Source organism: Coptis chinensis, chromosome 8 (assembly GCF_015680905.1).
Source record: "Coptis chinensis isolate HL-2020 chromosome 8, ASM1568090v1, whole genome shotgun sequence".
NCBI classification, from domain to species: Eukaryota; Viridiplantae; Streptophyta; class Magnoliopsida; order Ranunculales; family Ranunculaceae; genus Coptis; species Coptis chinensis.
The window spans coordinates 3,332,408-3,347,365 of record NC_141463.1 but is presented as its reverse complement, the minus strand read 5'-3'; the positions used below and the strand labels follow the sequence as shown (position 1 = coordinate 3,347,365).

The 14,958-nt window shown below is 36.7% G+C and overlaps 1 protein-coding gene and 1 long non-coding RNA gene across 2 annotated transcripts; one reads left to right on the top strand and one right to left on the bottom strand.

The window, feature by feature from the left end:
- The first annotated feature begins 1,295 nt into the window (after positions 1-1,295).
- Positions 1,296-3,131, top strand: LOC147479360 (uncharacterized). Its single transcript, XR_015203734.1, has 2 exons — positions 1,296-1,620; positions 1,749-3,131. It is a non-coding gene; the product is annotated as an uncharacterized LOC147479360 (long non-coding RNA).
- Positions 3,132-5,825: 2,694 nt separating this feature from the next.
- On the bottom strand, positions 5,826-13,719 carry LOC147479359 (uncharacterized). Its single transcript, XM_086575898.1, is given in 22 exon segments — positions 5,826-6,465; positions 6,666-6,788; positions 6,980-7,079; positions 7,081-7,098; positions 7,181-7,321; positions 7,403-7,508; positions 7,586-7,593; positions 7,595-7,788; positions 7,860-7,992; positions 8,099-8,216; positions 8,382-8,614; positions 8,703-8,855; positions 9,056-9,265; positions 9,367-9,441; positions 9,620-9,748; positions 9,832-9,906; positions 10,006-10,572; positions 10,665-10,835; positions 12,076-12,183; positions 12,602-12,780; positions 13,144-13,296; positions 13,390-13,719. Coding segments are annotated over 22 exon segments (3,588 nt in total). The 5' UTR covers positions 13,589-13,719; the 3' UTR covers positions 5,826-6,070.
- Positions 13,720-14,958: the final 1,239 nt, after the last annotated feature.

The following is a 14,958-nucleotide window of genomic DNA, read 5'->3' as shown; positions in this document are numbered from 1 at the left end:
AATAGATTTTGGGTTTAATCTCCCTGCCACTTAAATGGTTGTACAAAAACCCCCTCTAACCGAACACATGCATAAAACCTCCCTATTATTTAAAACATAACATTAAAGCCAAAATAGACCAAAATATCCCTGTAAAAACCGGGCTGACGTCATCCATTTTTACTTATAATTTCGGCTTAAGGACAAACCGGGCTGACGTCATCCTATGTAAATTTGTATTTACATATGACAATATAAAATTATACAGTCTTCTTAACCTATTTAAATTTAAATTTTCATATGAATTTTTTTTCATAAGAAAATTTAAATTTATATTTACATATGAAAATTCATATTTACATAACTTGTGTCACCCGTCGGATGTCGGAAAAATGTACATGAAATTTCATATTTGCATATGTAAATTTGTATGCACATATGTAACTTCATATTTGCATATGTAAATTAAAATTTCCATAACCCAGCGTACACCGGTTAGAACTCAAATAAAAAAAAAACATCTATAAAAATTCAAAGGATTGTAAATATAGTTTTACAAAATGTGTCTATATAATATCAAAATGAGCAATCAATGGAGCAGCGCCACCAAGGCCAGCCGGACGACGAGAAAGAGGAGCTTGAACAGGTTCTACAGCAGGTAGAATTTCAGGGTTCCTATTTAAACCAGAATCGCGCAATTCCCCAATTGAAGGAGACTCTTCTTTCTTTTGTTTATCCTGAATTTCCAGCACTTCAGGCTCCTTGACCATATCTCGACTACTAGAGCCTTCATCAATGTTCACACTGGCGTCGGGAACATGTAAGTTACGAGAATCTTTTTCTTCTGATTCAGCTACATCTGAACTATTAGGCTGTCCATTCTTAATTTCTCTCTCTGTCTCTTCATCAGCAGAAAAAGAGATAGCATTGGTTACATTTTCTGTTTCTGGAGTCTGAATCTCTTCCTTAACAAAAATATCCACATGAGCAACAGTCTGTCTCAGTTTACAATTCTGGTCACTTTCAGAGATCTTTTTTCTAGACTAAATCCCTTCGAAAGAGACAATATCATCATAACCAACATTGTCGGCATCTGAAGAATTCGCAAGTATAGCTGGCTTCTCTTCTAATTCCAATCTGAAACAAGTATACACCACTCAAATCCATAAAATGTTCTACTTCTAATATAAGTGTACAAAACTATAAATGGTCAATTAATTTATGTAAATAAACTAATATATCTACCATAATCTTAGCTCAATAAAAAGAATTAGCCAAATAACAATAATGAATCAAAAGTTTGAAACTTTGGGTACCTCCACGATCAACCAAGATGAAATTAGGAAGCCCACCAGATTTAGTTTTGAACGAAACACCGAAATCTTCGAATTTTTTACAACCCTTTTGATTCTCTTTGGGAAAGAGAACACTACCAGCCATGCTTCCACCATATTGAGGAATACCAAAGTTTCCAATTGCACTATCATGTGTTCCTTTAATACTATCTAGTGATGTTAATGTTAAACTGTTCTTTTCTACCACGAATCTCGATGTTGATATTGATATTGAGGATACACAAATAAATAGTAATATCACAAACGCTACTGATCTCTCCATCTCGTTTTTTTTTAATTATTTGAGGTGGGATTAAATTTGATGGATTGAGTGAGTGAGTGAGTTTTCACGACATGGGTCGTATCTCGATGCAACACTTTTTTTATATTATATATGTGGCCTCGAGATCATAAATTTGATCATAAAATGAAGAGGGAGCTGCGAATTGAAGGTTGGACTGAATAAAAAGTAACAGAAAGAGGGAAGACTGACGTGTTTAATGGGTTCCTCGTGTTGTTCTTTGGCCAACTTGGTGTTGTTTAATTACGATTAATATGGAAAAAAGGTAAAACGGGTAATAAAATAAAATAGGAAATAGAAATCGGACTAGAATTTTACTGTTATTGAAAAGCAGAGAGTTTTTGTGATATAGGCCGATAAATAAAGAGGTTATGTGATATGGGCCGATAAGAAGGGATTTACACTCATCCGAATTCAAACCAAGGGGCTGAGCCCCATTTCTTAATGGTAAGCAGTCACTACTCAAATCCTAAGTTCCTAACAAATATGATTGCAATACAATCAAAACTAATCAAAACTTTGCTACCGGTCATTTCAAAACGTGCAAACTACCGTTCAGTACTACAAAAACTATGAACAATAGTCATGTTAATTAGCTGAATTTGGAATGAGATTTGTACGGGTAATTGTTCATACTCTCAATTCTTTATCACTGAACCCGTTTCCAGCCAGATTTTCAGAGCAAATATTTGTTCGGTACCAAACAGAGCCTTGATTTTTCGAAAATCACAGTCTAAGTTGACCCTAGAGTCGGCAGCGCAACTCATTGCATTTAAATTTTGGACCCTGATTTTGACACCAAAGTGTGAACAGGAAACTACTGGTCCAACGCCTCCAAACGACGATGGCATGATAAATTAGAATTGACTGCTGACCCAAAATTTTATGTCAAACTAGATGGTATATCTGCCTAATCTGATGTAAGAAGAATCCCACAAAGTATAGTGTGGTCTTGAAAGAAAAATAAAAGAAAACTTCCCCTAAAGTGAATGGGCTCAGGATAAGAAGTCTACGCGGTGTGCTCATTTCTCACAAAAAGAACAAAGAAGATAACTCTCACACAAAGAGGTGGAGTAGATGGTGAGGCATTGGAAAGATATGGTAGTTGGAAATGGAGGTGAAGGTGTAGGAGATGGTCTAATACTAGTAATATGGGTGGCTCTGGTCACTCTCTCTCTTATCTCATTCATCATCTTCTCCTGCTCAGATGGCGCATCCAAAGACAAAACCTCCTCTTCAGTTGATGTCCATACTTATGGTTCTGGATGTGCTGCGGGTTGTGGTGCCGCCTGTGGTGGTTAATAACTTGATGACGTTATTTCCACTCGTCAAAGATTTGGAGAAATGCAAGATCCTACAACGTCTGAGGAAGGAATTTACTCAGTAATTGATCACGGTGAATTGAAGTTGCAACTTGTAAGCAATCCAAATACTGTTTATGCTAACATAGAAAGCAAGGAAATTTTTGGAAGGGTGTAATACTAATGGTGAGTACTCATCACGAGTCCATTCATACAGTAGCATGACTTCTTTTTTTTTTTTGAAAAGTTAAACTGGGGTTAAAACTGACCCCCACCTGTTTTATTGATAATCAAATTGTTACGTATGGACTTCTTGAGGCATCATCCTCATATATAGTTTCCCTAAGAGTATAGTCATTAGAAGGAGGTTCAACAAAAACGCAAGTTCTAATGCCTCAAGCCTAACACCAAATCTATTCAAAATACACCATTACTAGAAGTATCTCATTCCACCTATTTTCTTTTTAATAATTGTTTTGCCAAAGCTGGATAATCTTTCGAAACATGCTTTTGAACCTTACCAAACTCTCGGAAGAAGGTTCCACAATAGATGACCTCTTTATTTTTACATTAATATCATCAACTGTTCTTTATTCCCTTCTCCACAAGGAAAACAAGCTTTTCTCCATTCAGCATGTCCAAGTCACTTGCTCTATACACTCAGTCGATTCACGAATCAAATAGAATAAGCTAGCTTAGTCGAGTTCTAGTCAACACGGTTACAGTGTTTACTTGGTAATGCTAACTGGAATATGACCAATATCATCAAGGATAAAGTGGAAACTGAATCTGACATTAAAGTTTGTTCAATTTTAACGACTTTCTCTGTTCATTCATACTCGAGTCTTGAGCATATCATTCAGTGACATCCCTGTGGCAAAGCCACACAAGCAAGTGTTTTGGGCCCATCATTTTGGCTAAGTAAAGGGCGACCACCACAGATTGGTTTGTGTGAAACTGTCGATGCAACTTGCAATATACATTTTACTAATAAGAACAATTCTAGGCATAATTGAAACTTATGAAAGTATTAAATCCACTTTTTATTTCACATATTACCATATCAAAAGATGTATAAAATCTTATTTATTATATAAAACAAAAAAAAATCAACTCAAAAAAAAGGAGAAAACAAATAATTAGCAAGCAAAAAATGCGTCAATTTTTGTTTTTGACATGTGAATAGACACAAATAATACCACATTTTTAGAGTTGGCTTCAGGCAACAGAAACTCAGGGCCGGCGCTGATATCATTTAGAATTTAGATCCAAAGCTGGAATTACGATATGGAGAATGTAACTTTCAGGCCTTTTCTTATATCCATTTTTTCCTACACAAAACTTGGTAGAATAGTGCCCGACATCCAAATGCGCATTAATCAGGAGCGTCCTGTTAACAGGTACCCTCAGATATTTTTGTTGCCCATAAAATCCAACAGTATTGAGTGGACATAACTGGTTGTAATAGCAGGCCTTCATTGGAAACAAATGGGCACCTAATACCTACTCGATCAACTGACGAAAACAAAGAGGAAGGCATTCCAAATGCCATAAAGTGTTTATAAACTTAATCTAGAGAGACATTATATGGGTAGTACGAACAAGACCTGGCAAGTTGGTACAAGATACCTGTTTGGGGAACTTGTTATAGGACATTAAAACGTCCACTGTCTTTACTTGCTGCAATATGATTCTATTCAGGGTAAGTTAGGGATGAACCCCATTACTAGTTACAATTAGGGATGATCTCCGGTTTTTTGAAAAATTGGGGGTACCCCAGTTGCAAGATCCAATATTAATGTTTCTTCACGTGAAAAAAATAAAATAAATAAACATATCCTTTGGCTCCTGTAGCTGGGGTATTCTTAATTTTCTTGAAAACACGGGGTCGTCCCTAACTAACCCTTATTTTTGTTCTTCCGGCTTGGCAAAAGGTTTCATGCTGCAGCCAACATTTTTTTTTTATAAGCCAACATAGATGTTCAAAAACAACACACTCAACTGACAGGGATACCGTGTTTATACTTTACAAATGCTACAGAAGTATTCACATGTTCTGTGTTTCCCCGGCCTTGTGTATTCATTAAGAGGTTTTTCTTTTTCTTTTCCTTCAATTATTTGGCATTGGTGGCCACATGGCATACTTTGAGCCTTAGACGAAAATGAAAATGAAAGTATCAATCCACCGACCAAACACTCACCCTTTGGAGAAAAGGTTTTGGTATTCAGGATAACTGTTGAAAGGAGAGCCCAGCGCCCCAGCATTCAATCTTTTCACCTACCAAACTCTTTTTTTTTTTCTTTTGCAAATTACACCTAATGGATCACCCTATTTTCCTTCATCTTTTCGATTTTTGGCTCGTATGTCTTATCTAGAAAGAGATGAAATATAAACAACTACTGCAGATAGAAATAACAATTAACAAATACTAAGTACTAATATGACTAAAATATTAATTGACATTTCAGTAAACAAAGCAAACCTGAGTCTTTTTTTCACTAGGTCATGGCCCGTTCTTGAAATTGCTCCAGAAACAAATTGTAAAATGCAGATAATAGCTGAAAAAACAATAAACAAAGCAAATCCAAACAGACTTTTCCATTTCTGGAGCGTAATCCCTTGAGGCCTTGTGAGACCTACAGATGATTCTGCAAAGAATGGTCAAGTAATATAGTCAAGGAGGCCTTCCCATATGCAAAAAATTAGTAAAATAATAATAATAATAAACACCTCATTAAGAAGAGATCCATCGCCGACTCAGACAACTGAATCAACCTAAAAAAAAAGTATATCCAAGAAAAATTAGTGCCTAATCTAGTTTTCTGTATATACTTGATCACACTCATGCAGCTTTAGCATTATAACAAAAATGTTATTCATACTAGCACAAGAGCCACATGCCTTGACAATTTTCATACACATCAACAATCTTCATTTTCTGTCATTTCGTTCCCTTTTCCCAGGGATAACAAATATTATTTCTGCAAAGAAAAACAATAAAATATATATATTTCCTACCCTCCGCAAGAAGAAAAAATAAGGATTACATCTCAAATGGCATATAATGAAATACAAAAGTACACCAAAAATTATAAATTAAGGCTACGAAAATATAATGGAAAAATAATAGGATATAAAAAATAAAGAGTGTATATCATTGTTGTTCCTTTGGAGCATCTTCATTGCCCTTGCCTTTCCCTCTGAGCATCTCGCCAAAGTTTCCCCGCATGATTCGCCTGAATCTTGTGTCTTCTACTGGGGCTGGTGAATCGGGCTTCGGAGACTCAACTGATTCTGAAGGTAGTGAATCTCCACTCTCTCTCTTACCCAGAAGCCCCCCTTCACCAAAGAAACTGCTCACTGATGTTGGAAGTCCTAAATGAGCACTCATACCCATCACCTTGCTAATTGCTTCAAATGTTCCTCCAGATCTTTCTTTCATTATAATCTCTAAGGCTTCTTTGTGAGCTGGATCGAGTGAATCCGAATCTTTCAAAAGATTGTGTATGGTTGGCAGGAGAAACTCCCGAACGCTGGTTGCTGGAAGATCTGTTGCAAAAAGTAACGATGTTAAAGAGCATATACAAGTATCACTTAAATGTTAGATCGTAGACCAAGATAAATTCAGGTATACATCACATGTTTAGATTACTATCACACAATCAAACAAGATATCACTTAAAACCAAGAGAACGAGACAGTACATTGAGCAGGCCAAAAAGAGAGAAAACTGCTAATGAACAGCCAACCTGTTGCATCTAAAGCACGTATTGATTCACAAAATGCATTGGCTCTGTCACGTCGTCGCATCACATCAGTTGCAGGAGGTACCGTATTTGTAAGTTGGAAAATCTTGGACAAAAGATGTTGACATTGTCAAAGAAACAATAGTATTATGACCAGAAAACTGAAAGGGGTATTTTGAAGAAAAATCATAAAAGAAAAGGTCTTGTGTCAGACTACATTATTTTAAAAATAGGCTTAAAGAAAGTGAGCATGAACATGCTTGAAAGAATTAGATGGTGTGATGCACAATAATCATAAGGTTGAGGATATAATCTAAGTAGTCTATCTGTTGTATGTGGCACAGCAACCACCAATGCACGGATAACAGCAATGGTTGCTTCATGGGAGCCATCTTCAAGAAAAGCATCCATCTGAACTCAGTATCTTATCAACAATCTGAAAGATTTACTACTTCATCAACCCAAAGTGCAGATGGAAATGTTCATTGATTCTCGATATGTAGGAAGAAATTATATACCATGTCAGTCTTGAAGTGCTGGGCAACAGCTCCAAAGGCATCAATACTAGCATATTTCACACTCAGGTTTTGATCAGAACCAAGGGTCACAAGTGCAGGCAAAACATGAGTAGATGCAACTTTGGCATCAATATATGGGACCTACTTAAAGAACGGAAGTGTCAAAAATTGATCATCAAGTATTACAGAAAAAGACGGTTCCAGAAAAATGGTAGGACATACAAGGACTTTCAACAGATTGGCAGCACTCATCTTCATATTGATATTAGAGCTCACAACCATTTCCCACAAGATATTAAAAATGATCCCGTGATGTTCGTCAAATGTGCTGCATTTCAGAAAGATAGTGTCAGCAATCAGCATAAAGCTAAGTATTTGAACACCACTTGAGCTAATGATACCAACCAAAGGAAGCTTAACTGCATCTATGATCTCAGAAGTACGGTTTGCTGACCAACCTTCCCTCACTGTGCTTTGAACTAGTAGTTTTCTCAAGTACTCTGCTAACTGATCCTTCCTGCTAGAAGTGCCAAGGATACCAGCCAATAGCAGTGGTAGAACGCACATAATAGCAAGTTTCTCAGAAACAGAAGTTTTTGGTTGCAAAACTGTATGAATATAACGTTCGTTATAAACCCATCAAAAATCTAAAACTACAAAGAAAGATGCAATCGTATACCTAATATTCTTGACTGGATGGACGAGGGGAATGCTTTTAAAGTAGCGTTATCCCCTACTGCTACCAAGAAAACAGGCAGCATTATGTCCGTCAAATAATGATCTCCAAAGAGTTTGGATACAGCCAAGAGGAACTGCAGGCGAACGTCTAATTCAGAAACAACAAAAGCATATCCCTTTTAACCCAAAAAATAAAATAAAAAGGGACTTATAAAGTAAATAAAAAGTAAACAGCTTCACCTTCGTGATTCGAAGTCGTAAGTTGTCCTCCTTTTGAGGTAACAAGCAAGCAAGTTGAATCAAGTCAGTGAAACAATCAGTGTGCATCCAATCAAATGCAGGCCACTCTACATGTCCCCTAATCAGACAGATAAGAATTACTCAGGAGCAAACATTGAAACAGCAGGTTTACATATGTCATGAGAGAAATTATCTTAGCAGAAAGCAAGTCACTTGAAAATTATATAAAGAAGATGAAATTATCATATCAAGGTATGGAGAGAAAAAAAAAAAATACACGTACCCTTCGTAAAGTTCAAGCAAAGAGGTGGAAAAAAATGTCCCCCCTGCTTCTGAAGTCCCAAGAGACTCAGTTACCGATGGAAATGGACAAGTCTCAATTGCTTTTTGGTGCACTGAAGGAAGCAATTCTGCCATCATGCGCAATAAAACATCAATATTCCAGCGTTCTCGTTCACCCAAAACACGAAGGTGCGACTCGACAGAACCTTGAACACCTGAAAGAGGTGCACAGCGCTGACAAACAAGAAAAGAAAATGTCAATAACTAATTCCTTGGTCTCCAGTCCCTAGGAAGACAATTGTTCTGTTTAATGCAAGTATACCTGAGCAGACCCCAAGATATGAGATAATAAAAGTCGTAGAATATGATCTAGTTTGTTTCCCCAATTTATCACTGCAGGAACCAATTCTTTCAGCGATGTTTCGACAACCACTCCAGATGGGTCACATGCTAATTGGAACATCAACTCTTCAACCTATTGGAAAAACAAAATAAAAAATAATGTGGACAAAGTCTTTATTATATTAATTGCATCATATCATGATCAGGGAAAAAGCCTCCACCATTCCCAGAATCATGTCTTTTCAACCTGCTCTAGAGCTTACATTTCAGCCAATTCTGTCAAGTCAGTTTTCTGCTCCATGATTGCCTCTGGGCATATATAGTGAGGCTGACCTTGTAATATTTGTCCATATTTGGAAACAACGGAAGAAGCAATGCGAGATTATGAGCAGCAGCTTCCCGAACAACTGTTGCCGCATCCTCAACCAGTTGTTGCACTATGGATAGAATGAGAGAATCACGAATCTCAGGACGAACAAATTCAGCAAGCTCTCCACATGACTGAGCAACAAGCAGCCTGCGCTCCTCATATGTATGATTAATCTACATTAACGACGACCATAATCATGAAATTGATCTCTAAGCAGACTCAATATCATAAGGTCAAGCAAGAAGTTTCCAGTAGAGTCAAAACTCAAGCTTACTTGTTCCCAGCACTGTGGAAGAAGTTCTGATTCAGTCCTCATCTCCCCTACATTCTTAGCAAGAGTTACACAAGCCTGAAATGCAAAGAGAGAAGCCTCAACTTGCATCAACAAAAAAAGACAGCAGATTCAACTTTGCACCAACCAAACAGGGGAAACGAATCAACTTCACACCATTGGTTGAACCACAAATAGTAGTAGAATGGGTTAATACAAGAGGAACATAAGTAGAGAGCTCCAGGCAATAACTTACATCCATTATAATTCGTCTCTGCTGTTCATCTGGCCGTTTTATCAAGTTAAATAATGTGTGTGTTAAGGAATCCCGTGTGCTGCTATCAGGATGGCGCTCAATAGCACACATTATAAGAGGAAGAAGTTCCTGAAGATAACATTTTTGACAAGAGTAAAATACTAGACTTCGCACAGAAAGCTAGAGAGGAAAATGGATGATAAGGAACAGACCTCCCGATGGTTAATTAAAACATAAGGAACGATCTTGGGCAAGGCATCTGATAGAATCTGAATTGTTTCCAAACCCTGTTAAAGAAAATAATTACTCTTAGATGTGTTTGTGTAAGGAAATTCTTTCTGTATGTATACATCAAATATGCTCGGAGATAATTTTGATGAACTTACCACCTTTTCAGAAATAGGTTCACTACTTTGACCAGTTTTAACAGCTAACACACTATCATTAGGAACAATTCCAGAATCACATTCATACGTACTCCCAACACTTTCAACTGTACTGTTATCATTTGCAGAATCCATAGGTCGCTCAATTGAAACTTCTTCAGGGCTATCCCTGTTGTCCTCAAATATCTGGCTTGCTTGAGGTTTAGTATTTTCTATATCTGAGACGGAAGATGCCAATTCAACAGGATGAGACATTATTGCATTATCTTCATGTATCTCGACAACTTTTTCTTCTAGCTCCAAGTTGTGATTCACGCAAATAATTGACTCTAGAGGACTTCTTGCAACAGATTTCTCTGCCTTTAAACTATCTATTTCCATCTGCAAAGATTTTATTTCCTCCTTATAGTTTTCTAAGGACTGTGATTGCAGATGTTCAATATCACCAATTACCCAATTTTTACTAGAACGAGATCCTTCTATATGCATCTTCAATGAAGTGATTTCAGCTCTGCAATTATTTAGTTCCTTCCTTTCAAGCTCCAATGACTGCTTTAGATCTTGCACCTGAATAATAATTCATTAATTAGTTGTAAGCAAATAAACTGGTATGTGGGGGGTTGTTCTTCAAAAGGTATATTATGGTAAATGAGAACAACCATAGTCTCTCTATCTTTAAGGTCCTTCTGCAGGGTCTCCAAGGATCTTGTTAAAGCCATTAATTGACCTTCAGCTAAATCCTTCTTTCTGAGTAAGGAGTCCTTTTTCACGACTCAACCTATCATTTTCTTTCTGCAACGACTCATTCTCTCAAGAATGGAGAACTTCTCCTACAGGATGAGAAACAAGACTCAGTATAACTTAGTCCAACAATACTTAATTCAAATCAAAGAGACATTAGAACTTTGGTGATAACAGTATATAGCATTAAATTTGAAAGCCATGCTCGTGATAAAGACATCCAAACCAAAAAGATACAGCAAATAATATAATTTTAACTGCAGTACACTGGGAGTTTTGCACATCACCTCGAACTTTTAAGATTTATGATTGATAGGGTTAGAGATCTTCTAAGTCTAAAGCGTATTTTGATTCAGTGGTGGATGTAAACCCTTAAACTTGTGTTTGCCAGATAAGTTTGAAAAACTGAGAAGAAAAGAAAAATATCAATAATGAAAAGGTCTTGTTAACACTTATACTGACAATATGCAGAACATATTGACATATGACAAAAAGAATGATACATGTCAAGGATTTGTTAGTCGATACAATCAAAGTAGCGGTTCTAAATGATTCCATGAAGGATTTAGATTTCCTTACTATTCAGAAAACAGATTGGATTAAAATATTTAATTTATACAGTATAGGGCAAACTATACTGAATATCAGTGGGCGGTCAACTACAGTCTGTGTAAAAGCATGGATGAATGAGAAGGTGACTTGGAGGTGGGGATGGGCATGAAACTAGAAACTGGAGCTATCTTCCCCAAAAAAAAGAGAGATTCAGTTGGAGGTTAATTACATTCTGTGTAAAGAACAGGTGTGAAGGCTATACAGGTGACTGCTTGCTTCATATTTTACAAAACTCACATAATGGGCAGTTGACACTCCTATGATTCTGTGCCTATTGGCCTATCCTGACTGGTCAATCACACATATTTTGATTCTTTTGTATGGCTATTTTTTCCCTCTGTTTCCTAGTATTCTTTTTTTGTGGTTTCTTGGGATTCAAAGCCGCTTTCAGCATTTTATATCAGACTGCAGATGAGCAGGAAAATTTCTACTCCTCCAATGGTCCACAAACCATGTTAGTCTACTTGGGTCTTTACTGCAATCTCATTTTTACCCATGTTGTTTCACACAAACTCCAACATAACATGCCAGAAAATTTCCTTCAAGAACTCTAGGGTCCTTCGACATCGCATACAACGTTTATGATTTAATACTGCTTGAAACAGAAACTCTGTAGGGATGTAATGCAAAAGTGAAAATGCACCAATTGTGAGTAAACAAATGAGAAGTTTCTCTCTCCAAGAAAATTCATACACAAGCACATGTTCAATAGAATACCTCAGTAGCTTCATTAGTAGATGAGAGGTACTGATAGTAATAATGGCGCAAAGCATCTGGAATACACGCTTGTGTGTTCTGCCAAAGATCAAGGTTCTGGTCCGTAACCTGCATGGAAGTAAATCACATGATTAGGGCCCCAAGGAAAGCCTTAAAAAAGAAGCAAAGAACCTGTTTTGCTTCTTTTTTTATAAAGAAATTGCTGTGCCACACACTCACACACAACAAATTAGCATATGTGATTGCCTGCGGATAAGGTACTTCTGACAAATCTGTTTCCTTTTCAAAATGCCAAGTTTTGTTTTGATCATTGGTGTCATTTGACAGATCAGGTAGAGTGCTTTCAGAAAATACCTATTTTTTATAATAGAACTTGTACATTATGGTATCTTTCACAAATCATAGGTGTGTTAAAATGATGGTGGCAGGTCATGCTACAACTGTATATGATACAGGTCAATGAAACACTGTAAAAAACTGAGATACAGGAAATATTAAACATTCACACTACTGAATTGTCGCCCACCTCCTCATAAAATGTCATTGTGGTGAGCCGATATCCTGCTAAAAGCAGATACTCTTTTACAGCACAGTTAATATCTTTACGCTCATTGTCTTTTAGAGGACCCAAATCAGAAAAGGGAGAATCCCTCTTCAACTGTTGCAAGGTAGGTCCACCAGTTGCAGAAACATTTAAGTTTGAGCCTGAAAATTATACCGGAAAAAAATATTGTAATTTATACTGTCAACAATAATTCAAAGAACAGAAAACTGAAAAAACTGTATTAACATGCTCATTCTACGATACAGCTACGTGACAATAAGGGTTCGAGCAATGACACACATAAATAACAAAACAAAGTGGAAACTGGCAAGGATGCAATCTAGAGTATGTCATATAGGTTCAATGAACAGAAACATTTGTAACGAATAAAATTAACTGCGGTGCACTCAGTAGTTGTATGCATCAAGTCACATTCAAAAAATTCCGTTTCCTGCTTGGGACTAAAAATTCACTTATTTCTACATATGGGTAGTTTCTAAATGCTACATGAAGCAAAGTGTTACCATTCAATTGAACATCTGTGGATTCAGCTTTCTTGTCCAGTTCTTCCTTAAGCCTGGAAATATCCTCTTGGGCCAAACGAAGCTCATATTCACTGATTGCCAACTTTTCTACTAAAATTTCTTTCTCCTCTAACAAACTCTGTGGGTCCGCCACTGCTCACAATCTCACATAAACAATTAAAACATATTACATGCATTGGCCACGTGTACATTTATAATTTCACCAAAAAAAAAAAAAATTGTTACCGCGAAGAGTATTGAGACGAGAGATCTGATCTGGAGGGAACTGACGTGGATCTGAGAAGAATTCTTTAAGTCTAATAGCATGTGCATCTCTTCCATCATCTAAAAGTTCATGAAGGAGCTCAAATGCAGATAACAAATAGTTCTCTTCTAGAAGAAAATTCACTACGCAATTACATAGTGATGATCTCTCTACGTCCATTGGATTGGATGATTAATAATAACTTTGTTTCTTTTAGATCACTTTCTCTCTATAGCAGAAATGAGAAAAGAGAGGTTGTTTGGGAAGAGTTGGTATTTGGTGGTTTTTTATGTAGTGTGGGGAATTGTAGTTCGCTGTTTAGATCTGAAATATGTGGTGGATGATGCAAGTTTCGAGGAAGATTTAGCAGATCAAACACGTGAGTGTGTGTGTGTGTGTTGACTTTGTGATTTTAATCAAAGAGTGAGAGGGCTTTATTTAGTCATAGAGGCCATCAATGTTCTGGGCCGGGCTAAAATACACCCACAAATGTCTCCATTCGCGAAATAGAAATAACATTCGATCTATGATAAAAACCATTTTGAACCATTTTCTTCCAATACTAAACCATTTCCGCCAACCTAAACCTATGTGTTTCCATCACCTCTTCGGTGTTGAGCCTTAACTCACACCCAATACACTTCATGGTCCTAGCATTAGACGATGATGTGGTGGTCTTCTTTGTTGTTGATGTGGTCTCTTTCTTCTTACATGTTTTCTCCATTAAGAGTAGTTGTACGTTGATGACAGAGATCGATAGAATATTAATTGGTTGATAATAATGCAAAGGGTGTGAATGTGAATGTGAATGTGAATGTGTGTGCAAGTTTATTATGTGTCGATCGTGTGTATATATATCGTTACTAATAAGCCCTACGCTAACATCATATATCATCGTGACACCCGAATGGAGCAAAACCCAATGTGATGCATGCATCTTCAATTTTTACATTGTGTATAGTGTTTATTAGTCTTTCACACCCACATGATATTACTAGCTTGGGAGAATAATCTACAGGTAAGATAATCTAAATGAAATATAAGAGTAAATTCTCAAATTAAAAACATTAAGAGATTATTTTGTGATCAAGCTTGTATTGTCTCTCCCAGGTCTATTCATTTTTTTCTCTCTATACTCATTGACCTCTTCAAGATTAACAAATAATTGAAAAAAATAATAATCTCCAGAGGGATGCTAGCGTCCTGACCCTTGAGAGGGGTAGGACCATTCTAACCCCATAAAAACAAAATAAACTTAGGGGCCATTTGTTTTTGCCTCTTATAAGACATTGATGTCTTATAACCTCTTATAAGATGTGGCCGGTGATTTTTAAGATTTTTTGGTTTGTTTTTTTCTTTATAATGATTCTACTAGAAATGTCTTATAAGAGGCATGATTTCTGTAAGTACCAAAATTGGATCTACTACAATTTTGTAAGTCTTATAAACTGGAAAAAGACGCAAACGCCCCAAGCACACTACCTTTTGCCCTCGTTCTCTCTTCTCTCTTCTGCCTTCTCTTTCTCATTTCTTTTGCCTCCATTTTCTTC